Consider the following 16,620-nt stretch of genomic DNA (forward strand, 5'->3'; position numbering starts at 1 on the left):
ATGAAGTCTATTTACAAAACTTTTTGCACAGATGGGTTGTAAATCGCGAGACGAATCTAATGATGCTAATTAATCCATGATTAATCAATAATTAGCGGATTGTTACTGTAACATCACTGTTGCAAATCATGGATTAAATAGGCTCATTAGATTCGTCTCGCGATTTACAGCCCATCTATGTAAAATTTTTTGTAAATAGACTTTATTTATTACTTTAAATTAGTAAAAAAAATTCACAAAATTTTGTGTTTTTGTGTTTTTGCGTTTACGGGGTGGGAAGGGCCTACGTTCGCATCCTTTTGTCTGATGGACAGAATCTTTTGTCTGATGGACAGGATCGATGTTCCTTGTGGCTTACTATAGGTATCTGTGCCGTTTTGTTTCATGTAGAAGCTAAGGTAGCTTGCACTCTACTCCTCTTTTTAAGCAAAGAAAAATTCACCCCTCTTTTTCTACTCTAGACTAGATCAAAGAGAAATCCAAATTGTGAACTTCGAGGTAATAGGTGCATTCATCCATACCCAAAAAAAGGATAATTGTATAGTTTAATTTACTAATTTTTTTGCTAGACGAAATTAAACCAACGAAATATTTCAGCATTAGATACTGGTAGGAGCAAGAACTTTGGAGGGCTACTAGAGAGGCATTGCATCCTTGGTGGAAAGTCCGATCAGGCTTACAGTAGAACGTAGAATGTATATCCAGTGGCGAATCTAGAATTTATTGTTAGGGTGGTTCAATATAATATTTTTAAAATATTTTAGTAAATATGATAAATCAATTTTAACTTATAAAAATTGTAATTTCTCATAAATCATCTTCTCAATTCAACTCTCAATTGTTGTACATAAGAAAATAATTACTAGCTATTTTTCTGTTAGTAATAACATGGGTAGATATAAAAAAAACTAGAGGATGAGGGTAATATTAGGGTGGGCCCTGGGCCGGGGCCCACCCACTCCCTAGATCCGTCCATGTATGTATCTCAGCAGATGATTTGAAATTCATACCCAACTTTAGAGCTTATTAGCCACGCTTTATATTTTCTTTAATGTGATGTAGATTTTTTTTTCATATTTCAAGGTTTTGAATGGTTTCTTTTAGGATGTTTGGCATGACTCCAACTCCACAGTTTTATGTTCCACTCTATAACTCCAGCTGGAGCTGTCCGAATAATGTGTTTGGTTAGAAGGGTGCCCCAGCTTAAAAAAAAGGATTTTGAGAATGGATTATCGTTTTTACCCTTTGGTACAATTTTCTTCCAAAAAATATATACCCAAAAACGGCATAAAAATTTATGAACCCACGGTAGCGTCAAACTGATTGGAGTCGCATGTACATGTATCAGTGTATCACTCAATGCCAATGCCATGATGGAAAAACGTATGCCATCTCTTCTTACATGTATGTGGGGTTATTTTTTTGTACCCAACACAAAGCTGTACCCCCAGGTGGCACCAGCACCACAGAGGGATCCAGCACCAACGCCAACTCCTCGTCGACGTCGGCAACACACTTTTGACATGTCAGCGGTACGACGCAGCACGCGTCTCTCCACCACACGTCCGATGACTCAAATGCAGCGAGCGCAACGTAACCTTTGTCGTAAGCTTGGTATTTTAAATGATGAGGCTGCCCCAATTGAGGTTGCACTACAAGAGTTTGTTGACATGTTCAATGGGTCCCTACCAGCGGATGTGGATGCTGCTCTGAATGAGATTTTCAACCTCAACAATAACGAGGTCGAGGCGATGGACAATGCCTTAATCGGCATTGTTGGGGAAGGTGTCGATGATCTACAAGATGCGATAGTACATGAACCTGGTTGAGCTGAGTCTCCATCTGGCGAAGAATGTAATAGTCAAGCGGCGGCCAATGATTACATTTGAGTTGTGGAGTTTGCGAGGACTAAGTGGTGCGTGGTCTGGATTTTTAGTTTCATGTTTGGCGGCGTGTTTGAGTAGTGTGATATGTTTGTTGAGAGGTTTGGTGTTGGGTTGTTGCGTTTTTCTTTTTGTTGTATTGCTCAGTCTGAGTTTTTATCTTCTTTTTAATATAATCGGCAGCTCTCCTGCCTGGTTCGTTTCAAAAAAAACAAACACACAGCTTGTAACATCCCGTAATTTTACGGAATATTATAATCTTCAAAAATACGATTTTTCAAAAACTTTTTACGTGGAAGTGTTAGTAGCTAGGATCACTTAAAGGATAATGTTATTCTTTCCCAAATTCTTAGAATCTAAAATATAATTCTAACACAAGGACCTAAATGTTAGTGTGCTACATTTGGATTTGGAGTTTATTGCCTCTACTTGTTTCAAATTCGTTTGGATGGTTTTTGTTTGAATTGTGTGGTATTTGATTTGAATTAAAACCATTCAAATCAAATACAAAAGCTAACCTAACCCTCTAACTAAGCCAGCCAGCCCAGCTAACCCCGGCCTGCTACGCACCCAGGTCCAAACCTCCCTTTCCGACCCAACCCACCGCGCGCGGGCGAGCCCGAGACGGCCCAGCCAGCCCAGTCCGCGCCGAGCACCCCGCCGGCCTGCCTCAGCCCGCATTGCCCGTTCGCCGCCGTGAGCCACTAACAGGCGGGCCCCGCCTGACAGCTTTCCCTTCCCCCTCACCTCACGCCCGCCGCGCTCCCCTGCTTTTTCCGCCGCGGCGCAACGCGACAGCGCGCGGAGCACGACTCATGCCGGCCAACTGCCCTGCTGACGCCCGCGTCTGCCCCCGCGGTCGGCCCCGATGCCTTGCCGCGCGCGCCTCCCCCTTTCCCCTCGCGCACGAAAGCCCTCCGTGGAGTCCTGATGCTGCCACGCGTCCGCCCGGCGAGCCCGTCACATCATGGCCGTTCCCCGACGTCCGGGCCACCCCTAACCCTAGTGCCTCGCCTATAAAACCCCCACGGCCCCGACGCCAAAACCCTAGCCACCCAGGGGAATTCCCCTTCCACCGCCACCGCCAAGAGAGGGGAAAAAGCAGAGGAAGGAAGGAGAAGGAGGAGGGAGCCACCGCCACCGGAGCTACCCCGAACCGGCGACCCGTACCCCTACAACGACGTTGCAGCTCGGCACGGCACAGCCTCGGCCCGCCTGCACCGAATCGCCACCGCTCCGAGCACAACTTCCTCAGACCCGACGGGTGAGCGCCGTTCTCCCTTTGCCTAAATCCCAGCTCCGGTGAGCCTTGGCCGCCGTTGAGCCGCCGGTAGAGAGCCCTAGGAAGCATCGTTCCCTTGTTTGTGCGCCTGCAGGAACCCGTCGAGCCGCGCCACCGTAACCCGCAAACCGCCGTCGCCTACCCTGTCCTAGCGCTGCCGTGCCTAGCGCGCGGCCACGCCGCGGATCGGGTGAACCCGATGCCCGCACGCGTGCGCACAGCCACGGCCAGACCACCAGGGCGACGCCCTTGCTCGCCCTGGATGGGTCCTCGCCGATTCGCCCCGCTGGCGTGCCATGGCGCCGCCGCGGAGGCCGTTCGCCTTGCCCCGTTCCGCCGCCACGGGCCCGCCATGGCCTTGCCTGGCGTCCGCCGTGTGTGCGCGTGTACACGGGAGCCCGGGAGCAGGCTCTTGCCCGCCTCAGCGCTGTAACCCCCGCCGTCGCCTGACCACGCCGCCGCCGGCCCTCCATGGCCTCTCCACGGCCTCGCCGGCGCGCGAGCGTACGAGATCGGCCCAGAGCACCCTTGGCCCTCCTGACCTGCGCGCGTTCACGTCCGAGCCAGGGCGGAGCTTCGCTCGCCTGGACGTCGAACCGTAGCCGCGTGGCGCCGTCGCCATCACGCCGCCGATGCACCGTCGCCGTGCCTACGCCGCGACGTCGCATTCGCGGTGTGGCGAGCCTGCTCTGCACACACAAGACACACACACGCACACATGCGCTAGAGTTCGCACTGGATCGAGAGGAGGACGCACGAGATCCAGGAGTCGCCGACAAGTGGGCCGGAGTTGTCAGCCGCAGCGGGGAGAGAAGAAAAAGAAAAAGAAGGAGGAGGGAACGGGCCGAGTTCGGCCCAGAAGGCCGCGGAGGAAGAGAAGCCCAGGAGGACTTTCGGCCCGACGACGCGCTGCTCTTTTTCTTTTACACGGCTCTGACACACGGGTCCCACCTGTCGGTGAGACCCGTTGACTGACCAGTGGGCCCCCCTGAGACCGGCGACCGCTGACTGTTGACTGGGTCAACGTTGACCTGGTCAACGATGACGTCAGCATGGGTCATGCTGACGTCATCATACCCGACCCCCCTGCTGACGTCATGCTGACGTCAGCATGTCACATGGCACACCCAGAGGCTGCCACGTGTCACTGAGTTTCTTTTATGTTTTCCGAAATCCTTTTATTATTTCCAGAAATGCTTTTATGCTTAGAAAATTGATAATAAATCAACCGTAACTCCGAAAATTATGAAACCAGTTTCATAATTCTTCTAAAATCATGACCTATGCGCTAGAGTAGGATTTGCTGTGTTTTGGATCTTCTTTTGAGGAGTTTTGTGCATCTTTGCACTTGGACCCTTATACTTTCCCGTAAATACGATTAGGACCTGACGCCAAGGAGCAGTCCGGAGGCTACGACTACCCCGACTTCCAGGAGCACTACGAGGAGACCCCAGGTTCACGCCCATCCATGTTTTGAATACCTATTAGGCATTGCTTGCTAGACATGCTACGCCCCCAAATTGAGTGTTGAGATGAGCTTGCATAACCATTTATTACCATATTCCTTGTTTCCCATGTTTATCATTTGTTGATGTATGCTATTGCTACTATGTGTGTGAGATTGGGGTATGGGAATATATATATATATATATATATATATATATATATATATATATATATATATATATATATATATATATGGTATAGTCCTTGCGTGCTGGAAGATGCCTCCACATATACAGGAGTTGGGGATAGGTTACAGCGGGGCGAGCGGACCATTTCTCCGACCTTAGGGTCGGGAGCTGGGGGTTGTGTGTTGGGCACGACCCTGTGAGCACCTGTGATGGGTGACGAGCACCTGTGGTGGGTGCAAGGCTGTTCCCGTGGGAACACGAGTTGAGGAGTTGAGGAGGCGATACCTGTAATGGGTGCCGATCGCGAACCGTGTTTACGGAACGCAAACTGTGGACGAAGACGCTCGCCCTTGCGGGATTAAGGACTTGACTTTGTGGCCCTGGTGATGGAACTATGTCAAACGTGCACACCACTTATCCTTTATGAGGGGGGACCCAGCCCGAGCTAGCTACGCGCGGCACCATTACTGCAGGAGGAGAGTGTTTCAGTGTCAGGGGGAGTGGGCAGGACCCTTTAGCCTCCGATCGCAGGATCCATGGAGATTCCATTCTAGATAGCTTCACAGCCCCGGGCGACCTACTGCGGGAGGACGCGCCCCAGACCGGGAGTAGGATGGTGCCGTAGCCGTTAGTTTCGTTGACTGGTGCCTCGGAGATAGTCGGAGTTGCTTGCCGGCTGGATTCGGGGCGAGTGGGTACAGGTGTACAACCCCTGCAGGGTTAAAACTATATTTATAGTCGCGTACTCGGTCATGTACAACTCTTGATCTGGCCCCACTTATGTAGTTAGATCCACATATACTTTTCTACCTTCCTCTAGTCCATTTTTCTGCTCGGATAGCAGCTGAGGTGCGGGGAGAGGGAGTTCCCGCACCGAACTTGGGTAGTTGTTGTAGTGGAAGTTAGTGGACCGGTAGTCCGGGTGCCGAAGCTGCCCGCGTCTGAAGGTGAATGGACGACTTGTTATAAATGGTTGCATAGGAAACCATAACCTTTTCCTTGGCACTGTTTTTACCTTAATGCATCCACATATTGCTTCATGCGGATGGTGACGTGGACCTATCCCATCCTTGGGGATAGACTGGATAGATGCAGGGTATGACTCGGAGTACGATAACAACAACGACGGGTGGTACGACTGAAGGCGTGCTACACTCAAGGATGCCTGTGGAGAAGAAGATTCCCGGAGGAGGACCAGCATGAAGTCTTAGTTACCGCTACGCTTTCTGTTTGCACATCTTTTAGCCCAGCGGGCTTGTACTCGGAGATTATTACTGTTATCCCGAATGCTGTAATAAGTTAAACCCATGAATGTTCTGTAATCGCTGGTATGACTGTGATTTCTGCCTGAAATGAATTCTGTATGTGATAGCGACTGATCCAGGGACTATCACGACGATACATGGAGTCGAGTTGCCCTTTCGGGAACCCGGTTCGTTTCAAAGCTGTACCAGTATGGGTACTATCGCACATACGTCCTCGCTTTTTGTTGTACATTACATAAAGATCGCACAAGGTACATGCATTACTTAATTATTGCCCATCCTGGAGTAATAATAATTATTGACGACACACGGTCCACGCATAGTAGTCTGTACGTGCATACGACACTACGGGTGTGTTTAATTGGTGAAAAGTTTGAGTTTTGATATTATAGCACATTTTGTTGTTACTTGACAAATAATATCCAATTATGGACTAATTAGGTTTAAAAGATTCATCTCATGCTAATCAGTTAGACTATGTAATTATTTTTTTTTCAACTGTAATTAAGATTCGATGTGACGGGTACCGTAGGAAATTTTTCACCAACTAAACACGGCCCACTTCACTCATCATGTGACTGAGAGTTGCTCTCCTGGGACTAGCCTTGTCACTTTGTCAGAGCTGGGGTGGAGAGAATGGGAGTGAATCGGTTAAAAAAAAACAGCTGCATTGCAATCCACTTATAGCAAAACATAGGGTGACAATTGAGCTTTTTCTTTTTTCATTCAATTCATGCCAATTCAACATGGTTATTCCTAAATAAAATGCATTCTATGCACGGCGATTTTTACGCTAAAACTTGTGTAAAAATGTGCTTTAATTCATGGGGCCTCAACTTTCAGCCGGCAATGTGCGGCAAAACGCACCAGCTTGGACCATAGTGGGTAAAATGGAAAGGGAGCATAGCCTTCCAATCTTGTCCGCCACTAGGGCAGTAGACAGCATCATCCTCTGCACAGCTCTCTCTCAGGCCACGGTGAATAGCACAACAGAACACGACCACTCCAAACAAACAGTGCATGTGATCCTCAGCCATAAGATTTTGTTTCTTTCATTGGCACTTTCAGGCTCCAGTGCAAGTGCAAGAGGCTCTAGAATGTGATCTTCAGAGTGGATCCGTAATTCTAGCACAAACATTCAAGCTCACCAAGCAAGCAAGCATGTTCTTTGAATCCTCAAGTTCCCTTTCTCAAAAGCATGGGGCCTAACCCTTCAAAAAAAAGAAAAAGCATGGGGCCTGTTGTTCTGTTGCCACTAGGATTGCATTACCAGTTATGGCCAACATGGAAACCCTTTCACAATAAAAGCAACTGTACATCAAGTTCAGAGATCCTGAGCGGCCACATTAATTTTCACTGCCTGTCATGTGTATGCTCCGAAATTTTAAAAAAATGGTGGTCATATAAAAAAACTGTAAAAATCACAGGTTTCACCAAACCCGTGAAAAATGCAAATTCCCATGGGAAAAAAAAGGTGGCTCAACCATGCGATAAGTCTTGATTTTCTTACTCACATGCATATACATAGTTACAGAGATTACTCGAGACGTCACTGGATTCAAGTTGTACAGGCTTCCTTCCCACCACCACACTGAGCCAACTGGAGAACTTGACAGTCAGCCGATTCCTTTTGGGCCACAAATGCATTCAGTGAACCATTGACGACCCTTGTTTTTCTTCATTCTTAGCCTTCTTAATGACCCAAGGCGTGCTACACATCTATACATATTAACTTTATATATAAGTACAAAATTATACATTCCCCTTGAAAAATTTAGACTGTGGAGTGTCTCAAGAAAACCATCATGGCTACTCCTGTTAGAGCAATTCCACAAGCCATCAGACCATAATGAACATCCATCAACTCAATTCCGTGGGATGGTTCTAGCTCTGACAATTGTTGTGTCGCCACTTTGTTTTTGGAATCAGAGTCGTCAATATGCAACTTCAAAGCCTGAAATTACAATTTTCACTCTATCAGTGAGGCAATGTGGTAAACAAATGCCAACTAGACCATTATTAAGCCACCTGGCCAATTTTTCCAGACTCCAACTGAGCTGGGCTTGATTTGTCCAGGGCAATTCATCATAGCAAAATAAATGTGTAAATAATATTTTATTGTTGCACATCTGTGCGGGGTAATGGATACACCTTATATTAACCATGAAAACCAAATCTAAGTGCCATTGTATATGATACACAAACAAATGGCAGTACTTTAAGCAGACATAAAGGATCCACATCAGAGAAAAGAAAAACCTTTAATCGATTTGATTTGGCATTGAGCACAGCACCAGCAAGATCAGAATCTGTAGTTAGGAGCACCTTGTCACCTTCATCATCCTCATACTGCATAGAACAACAGCATCAAATTTTAGCTACTGCAATTGTAGTATACACAGTATTCTAAAAAAGCTCACAGATTAAATTCAGCAGTGCTTGACAACAATAGAATACCCAATTGAAATACATAATTCTTCGTGAAGATGCAGTAGTGAATCTAAAATTTGTATATCAGACACAGAACATCTAGTTCTTCTCTATAAATGCCTACACAAAGTTGAAAACATAGGGATGCCAAATGATTCAAGCTTACCAAGAGTTGAACTGTGCTCTTTTCACCACCAATGCCTAATCTTTGCTTTACAGAAGACATCAACTCATCTAAACTCTCAGACCCTGGAAATTGAACAAATAAGTTTTTAGCTGAAGCAAATGAACCACAGTTACCTCTCAACAAACTTCAAAGTCAGTACCTACCACAAGTAAATCTATGCATACGTCCATTCTGGTCCCGAAGCTTAAATACAAATGAATTACCAACAGCAGGAGGATACATACAGCTCCTGCCATCCCCAGCCTCTGATGGCGTCACTAAAGATAATTCACTGCATAAAGCAATAATTAAGGTAGGCATTGTATTTGTGAGGGAATACAAAAAGGAAAATCAGCAAGACCTGTGACTATCAAAATCCTCATCTGGAGGCTCTAGAGCAAGGGCGGAGTTCCAGAATTTCTGCATCATTGTGTTCGCCACATCATTTGCAGTCCCAGGACCTCCTTCAAACTTCAGACAGAAAAACATGCCATGAACCAAGATTACTAGGAAAGTCCACACAAAAAAGGGATGGAAAGCATGGGCCATAGAGAGAGACCATTGAAATGGCTGCATGAGTAAGTTGCAGAACATCCAAGCAAGCAGCGACTCGCCCCTCTGTTCACAGTGGGAAAAAACCGGATGCTCAATATGCCCAAAGGAGGAAACTTTAGGATGAGAAGCATAAATGTTTACCTCCATCGAGAACAGGAATATGCAAGAATTTTCCATCATGCATGATATGTAGTGCATCAATGATTGTCATGTCTAATGTAGCGCAGTCGGGGTGTGCAGTCATTACCTGGAGCGAAATGTACCAGCAATGTGAGTCTACAACGAATACAAGCTTCAACGCCTTTTTGAAATAAAAATCATATTATATAGAAGAAACCTTTTCCACCAGAGTTAACTCAGGAGAAAGATTTTGCGCCACAACTCGCATAAGCACATCCTTTGAACTGAGATCAATGTATCCATTAATAAATCAAAAAAATCTAAAAACTTGCGACATCAAGCTTAATAAAATACAAGAATTAGATTACTCACGTAAAGATTCCTAGCAGTGAATTTCCGGCAGTAATAACAACTGAATTAACTTGTAAGTCACGCATTTTCTGGGTTGCTACATAAACAGGATCTGAAGGTGAAGCAGTTGCTACTCTGCAAGTAAATATGGATTTAAGAACTCTTATTTTGATCACCTTTTGGAAAAATTTATAGGAGGGCAATGAATCAGAAAAAAATGGCCATATACTTTGTATTCTCCGTGATAATGGTTGACAAAGAAAGTTTATACATCTGTTCTCTCAGAGTCTCTATGAGATTTTGAGAAGCTGCATCCAGAGACAGTTAATTCGCTAGATAAGTACATTAAAAAGAAACAATTTAGAACAAAAATTGGAAAAAATAGATATACATTGGAACATTCAAGTTCATGATAAAAGGCTTCGGTTCAAGTGATCACAAAGCTAAAGCATTTTTCTTGGGAACAATAGTATCAGCAACTGATGTTGGTGTGTATGGCAAGAGTATGCATGTTCTCGTGTTCATCTAGTTCTTAATTGTGCATTGATGCACATCTGGTGAGAAAGAAGAATAAAGCAACAGCTGACACAAAAATACATAAATGTATGGTAAAAAATATGCGTGTTCTCGTGTTAAGCTAATTTTTCATGTGCACTACAACTGGTGAGAAACAAGAAAATGCAGGAATAAAGCAATAACCGACACAATATGCATACATGAGATATTGCCCCCTAATTGACGCTCAACCCCTTCTACAGCAGCTGCTAGTGCATTATTTCCTTGCTCTGCTGCCCTTTCCAGTCTTGATATCGCATCATAGAGGCATTTCGCAATGTTCAGCATCGCAATAACCTCACCATTTTCCACAACTGGAAGGTGTCTAAATTTCCCTAAAACAAGAAGAGACTATTAACTTCAGCAAGAGGAGTGTCATATCCCACGAAGTAAGTTTATTTAAGAACATTAAAACAAAGAGCATTAGCATATACAGAACTAAAATGTCCTATTTTCTTTATAAAATACATACAGCAGCAACATAAGTTCTGTCATTACAACCTGCCCCGCCCATCTAGACTAATGTAGTAGCTAAGATACAGGATAATCTGCAAAAGTAAGGCGTCGTTGCAATAAGTATGAACCAAATAATGAATTTCTACCATTAAGAAAATAATAGGTTTTCTTTAACTTCCTGCAACAACAAACAAGGAAATTTTAGATTTTCCATTATTTCCATTCTAAATTTTGAAGTTATGTTCACAGCACTCGCTGCATAAGGAAAACATAGTTCTATTTGTTTCAAAATCTTTTATTAATTTATTTGAGGTATCTGAGCCAAACAAACAATAGCACTAGGGAGGATGCAATAACTTAAGGGAATATCACTTATACCTTGGACCATTTTCTGCAGCGCGTCAATAGCAAGTGTGTCAGACGTGACATACACAGGGTTCCTTGTCATGATCTTGGAGACGATTGTTTGCTCACAACGCAGACCCTCGGCAATCACCCTCGTGGCTATGTCCTATATCCCAGTTCAAAAGGAATGAAAAGAGAAAGTGCATGCTTTTAGTAGTAGTTAGTTACATACTGCTGGATTAGTCTCACTTTTGTCCCAAACAAACACAGATGAAAACATACAAAGGTTCAGCTCCAAAACAGCAAAAGCATGCATATATAGTAGCTTCAGTTTCAAATTTCAGGCGCCATAACTTAAGCATGGAATTTGGAACAGATAAAGAGGATAGTCTTAACCTGAAGTTACAATGGCACATAGGCACCAACACTAAAGAAATGTTTATCTCTCATGACACTTGATTGAGACAGAAGCAAGCTTTTTGTGGGACCGAGTGGAGTACAATCATCAAAGCAGCTACTACTATGCAATGACATTGAGATAATCTAAAAAGGCCCGACCTTTTAAGCTCCAGAACAGTTGCCAGCCAATCATAATCCCTCGAGCACCAAAAATTGGAAACTGATTCAACTGAAGGAACACACTACCTTGTCCGTTAGGATGCCGGAGAGGAGGTCGTTGGCGTCGGTGAGTAGCACGGCGTCGACCCGCCTCACCGCCATCATCTTGCACGCCTCCGAGACCGTCGTCCCGTCCGGGATCGTCAGCGCCTTGGACAGCCGGAGCTTCTTGACAGTCCTTTCCCCTCTGACGAAACCCCCCCAGCAACTTAGTTGAGAGCTGAGGCCCGGGCAGAATCGGAGCAAGGAGGAAGCTTTTTGGAGGGAGCTTACGCGGCGTGGCTGGGGCAGCGGGGCTTGGGGGAGAACTTGCCGTTGCCGTAGCCGTAGCCGTTGGCGCCGGCGACGGTGAGATCATTGGACCTGCGGGAGGACGCGACCGACGGCGGCTTACTGCGCATGCGGCGATTCAGTGCCGCCGCGGCGGTAGGGCTCATGACCACGGCGGCGGATGCTCGACGGGGTGGCTACTGGTTAGGAGGAGGCGGCGACGGCGGCGGCGGCCGGGAATATTGGAGGGGAACGATCGCTGGTTCCTTTTTGTTTTTTTTTGGGGCTTCTTTGTGGGACCCAAATAAGGCTTTAACGTTTCGGTCCCTTGCATTCTTCAAAATGCAAAGTCTTTCCCTTCTACCTTTGTAACACGTGGTAAATATGAATACACGGCTCCGTTTGGATATCAGGAAATGCGAGAAGATTTCAAATTCTTATAAAAACAGCTATATTCGAAAAATTCCGGTATTCAAATTGGAGGCTTCGTTCGACATTGGACCATATGTTTACGCCGGTCACTATGTGTACATTCAAAGTATTTTAATCACTATGGATTCTAGCACATTTGAATCTTCGTATTGGAGTTAGCTCGGGTCCCAACTCATACCTACCTCCAGCCATAGGTTCAGGTATGGTAGGGAGAGAGAGACTAGAAATAAGAATTGACTAGTACTCTCTCCGTTTCAAATTATAGGTCGTTTGACTTTTTTGACTTCAAGTTTGACCACTCGTCTTATTTAAAAATTTGTGTAAAATATCACTTTTTTGTTGTTGGTTGCTTTATCAATACAGGATCTTCAAGAATAACTTAAATTTGATAATATTTACATAAATTTTTTGAATAAGACGAGTGGTTAAACTTAGAGTCAAAAAAGTCAAACGAACTACAATTTAAAACATAGGTAGTGCTAGTAGTAAAAAAAGAATAACAATTGGTATTCAAATATGATCCGAGGATCAAGCATTAGTTTGAATGATTAGCGGATGTGGACGTTATACTACCCCATACCATGCAGGGGCGAAGCTGTGTGGTTGCGTTCAGGTCACCCGACCCCGGCAATTTTCTACAAAATCAGTAGTAAATTACTATTTGTCACTATTCAACAATGAAGGCGCCCCCGTCGTGCAATGAAGCCGACGCCGGCGGCATTCTCGGCTGGCTTCACCCCTGATACCATATATAGTAGCAACAAAATCTAACAAGTGTATCTTGTCCGCATTCACTGGAGTGATGCCTGTATGACCATGTGAAGCTACTTTGGTTAAGTAAGGAAACGGAAATTGTTTTGATAATGAACCACTTTGGATTGTGGTATCCTCACGTGCAACCGAAGGAACAAGAAGCAAACCACGCAGAAAACAACCAGCAGAAAAGAAAAGAGAAATAAAAATTCCTTTTCAAAAAAAGAGAGAGAGAGAAATATATAAAACCGGTGGTTGGCGATGACTAGAGGACCTGCTCGCAATAGCGTCATACCCGAGGGGCAATGATTTTTTTTTTGCCCCATGAGGATCAATATTGATTTTTTTCCTTTTTGTGCGGTTGCAGTTTCAACGCTGGGGTTGACTGCGACGCGCCGCGGACCGCGAGCCGCACCCGTGCGTCCGTCGAGGCGTCGACGTGGAGCCTGGGCCGCTGTCGGGTGGGCCGTGATCTCCCCGCGCGTGGGCCCACGGGCCTGGCCGGAGGCGCCTGGTCGCTCGCGCGCCGGCCCGGATTCGGAATCTCCCGCGGCGGGAACGGTAAAAAGGATGCGCGACCAAAAGCTTCCGGCCGCGCGCGCGCGGACGGACGCGGCGCGGGGAAGATCCTTGACGTCTCTGCGGCCGCGCGTGCACCGGCGGCTGTCCGCGGATTGAAAGCAAATGCCACGTCGGTCCTTGTTTGGTTTATAGAATTCTAAAAAATAGTAACACTTTGACCATTAATTATCTATACTATAAAGAATCTAAACAATTGAAACATTTTTAATCTGTATATGCTAATGCGGGCGGAGCGGACGCAAGCGGAGCGCGGGCGAGCGCGCGGCGGCACGGAGCCGCGGCAACGGTAGCCACTCCACGGCAGCCACTGACACGCCAGCAAAATACATTTTTTTTTTCAATTTTTCTTTTCGGCGAGGAAGAGGTGCTGACGAATTTCTGCGTGCTGTTAGGGATTTTAGGGGGAGTAGTTCTACCTGTACACGGGGAGGGGGCCCTCGTCCGAGGCGCTGCACCTCGGTCACCTCGTCCCCTTCATGTTCACCAAGTAAGCGTTGCTCCCAGTCCCAAACTTTGGCCGCAAGCTCCTCTATTCTGTTCTTGATTCATGGATGTGTTGCGTACTTTGGCAGTGCTGTGTCAGCAAGGGAATAAAGTGTGACGTTTCTTAACTAGAAAATACTTTTTGATCCATTAATGACGCACGAAAACTTTTCCTGAATAGCAAATAGACAAATATAGCAAAAACGAGCGTGCATTATCTTTGTAATTGGGAAAAATATGAGCTATTCTGGAATTTGAGGCGTTCCTTGTGGTACTTACCTGATAAATCAACTGATGGACAGGATTGGAGCGCAGATGTGTGACAAAGTTTGTATATGAAAGATGTCCAGGAATAAATGATTTTAACATATTCCTCAAGGAAATGAAATTGCGGGTTTTCAAATAGTCTTTAAAATCTCAAGTGGATTTTTTGGTCTTGTATTCCAAAGCAACAGTCACACTTATTCCTGCACTCCATAATGTTGTGATCCTAGATGTACGCACTACACTGTTCTTTGATAAAACTACATCAGTCCGAGTTCTGATTTTGTAGGTAACCGTGGGTGCTGTTGATTAACCATCATGATCTTTCTCTCAGATATCTGCAGAAGGTTTTCAAGGTGCCCTTATTAGTTATATAGCTAACTGATGATGAGAAGTTCTATTGGAAGAGCTTGACTGTTGAGGAAAGTAAAAGGCTTGCTCGTGAGCATGTGGCATTATAGCATGCCGTTTTGATGTTGACAGAACTTTCATTTTCACGGATTCCGGTTATGTCGGAGGGTAAGATTACTCTTCTTGAGGCTAACTAATAATATTTAAAGGTTTGACTGATTTTTTGTTCATTATGTCACTATTTTTTGTTCATTATGTCACTATAAACGACAAATGAAAGAGCATGCTGTTGGTTTTAGATTGGTTTAATCTATGGGAAAGTAATAAGTAATACCCTCTGTACTCTTCTTGCAGCGCCTTTTATGAAAATATGGCTAAAGTTGCCAGATGTGTGACATACAATAAGGTTAAGCTATTCAATCAAGAACAATATTTTTAAACTTCCAGAGCTTGATTACTTACCTTCACACATTATCCTTAACTTATGCTTGAACAACAGGCTGTAGGAATATTTGGATTCTCACCTGAGGATCACATAGGAAAGTGTAGCTTTCCTCCAGTGCAAGCAGTTCCATCCTTTCCTTCTTCATTTCCCCATTTCTTTGCTGGCAAGGACCAACTGCGCTGCCTTATCCCATGTGCCATTGACCAGGTACAAACATATCTTTACATGACGATTGTGACTAACAAATTGGCTTGGTATCGACTTGCTTGCATACTTGTAATATGTCTAGCAGCACAAAATTCAGAATTAGTGCCATTAAGTTTTTGACTCTTTTTAAAGAACTAGATTTCAGTGGAGCCCCACTGATATATGTTTAGTATTAATATCTTTTGATAATTTGAACTGGTCCTTGTTGAATTCTTGGTTATTTCCAGCGCTAAATTTGAATTGTCTCTCCAACATATGCAAATTATGGGTGAATCTTCAGAAATTATGAAATTGCATCAAATTATTTTGATTCAAAGTTATCAATATATCAGTACATGTTTATGTTTTTGTTCTGAAAGTTTGACTCAATTTGTGTTTTTTTCACAGGATCCTTATTTTAGGATGACTCGTGATGTTGCTTCAGAATTGGTTATCAGAAACCATCACTGATTGAATCAAGATTTTTCCCTGCTCTTCAGGTTTACTGTATTTGTCATTAATAAACTAAGCTAGGGATTTTTCCCTGCTCTTCAGGTTTCCAAAGCATCAAGATTTGAGATCAGGAGGCCGGAGTTACTCACTCCACGCCATCTTGTCTTGGACCGGTACCACAGGTGCAGAGATCTGAGAGAAACCCAAATGATAATAGTAGAGAGCTGAGAGGAGGCGAAATAATTGGGAATTGTTTCATGCTTGGAAAAGCGAATAACAATGCCGTCCTTACAATCCTTCGGGGTTATTAACACCACTATCAGGTGACCAATGTGAAGAGAGGTGAAACCAGCTGTGCTAACACATATAATAAATTTTCTAAGATTTCTTTATTTTTTTAAGTGTCCACCTAGAATTCAAGATCACTTCACGTGGAAGCTTCAAAAGAGCCTCCAATTAGTAATATTAAGATTGCTAAATAAAATATAAGAAAAAAAATCTGGTTTATACCTTCGAACTATCACAAAAATTCGATTTTTAACCTTCAACTGCAAAACCGGATAACAAAGACCATCCACCAAGCAAATTTGGCCCTGTGTTTTTTCATTTTGTATGAATTAAGAATATTCAAATTTAACATAAAAATTCATGATTATTTCATTTTTTAATTTAAAAAGAACGAAATGATTTTTGTGGTTGATTCTGTTGGTACAATACTTTTCAGTTATTCAAATTCATTTT

General features: G+C 44.4%; 1 protein-coding gene and 1 pseudogene across 1 annotated transcript; one reads left to right on the top strand and one right to left on the bottom strand.

Annotated features, from left to right (window-relative positions):
• Positions 1-7,530: 7,530 nt before the first annotated feature.
• LOC120684426 (CBS domain-containing protein CBSCBSPB3-like) lies at positions 7,531-12,197 on the bottom strand. The gene is made up of 14 exons (XM_039966290.1): positions 11,934-12,197; positions 11,688-11,847; positions 11,076-11,208; positions 10,403-10,576; positions 9,916-9,994; positions 9,708-9,821; positions 9,553-9,619; positions 9,357-9,462; positions 9,220-9,278; positions 9,022-9,131; positions 8,825-8,952; positions 8,661-8,743; positions 8,324-8,413; positions 7,531-8,018 (listed from the first exon to the last, which is right to left on the bottom strand). Exons 1-14 carry the CDS (start codon positions 12,095-12,097, stop codon positions 7,839-7,841), a joined length of 1,647 nt encoding a protein of 548 aa, XP_039822224.1. The 5' UTR covers positions 12,098-12,197; the 3' UTR covers positions 7,531-7,838.
• Positions 12,096-15,962, top strand: LOC120684701 (annotated as a pseudogene).
• Positions 15,963-16,620: the final 658 nt, after the last annotated feature.

This window comes from Panicum virgatum, chromosome 8N, assembly GCF_016808335.1.
Source record: "Panicum virgatum strain AP13 chromosome 8N, P.virgatum_v5, whole genome shotgun sequence".
In the NCBI taxonomy this organism is placed as follows: Eukaryota; Viridiplantae; Streptophyta; class Magnoliopsida; order Poales; family Poaceae; genus Panicum; species Panicum virgatum.

What these genes read in the sequence shown, in the direction of transcription:
- LOC120684426 (XM_039966290.1), bottom strand. Translation starts at nt 12,097, where the DNA reads ATGAGCCCTACCGCCGCGGCGGCACTGAATCGCCGCATGCGCAGTAAG. An exon ending in AGTTAACTCTGGTGGAAAAG is followed by an intron (nt 9,463 to 9,552) that starts GTTTCTTCTATA and finishes ATTTCGCTCCAG; the next exon opens with GTAATGACTGCACACCCCGA. An exon ending in TATTCCTGTTCTCGATGGAG is followed by an intron (nt 9,279 to 9,356) that starts GTAAACATTTAT and finishes CACTGTGAACAG; the next exon opens with AGGGGCGAGTCGCTGCTTGC.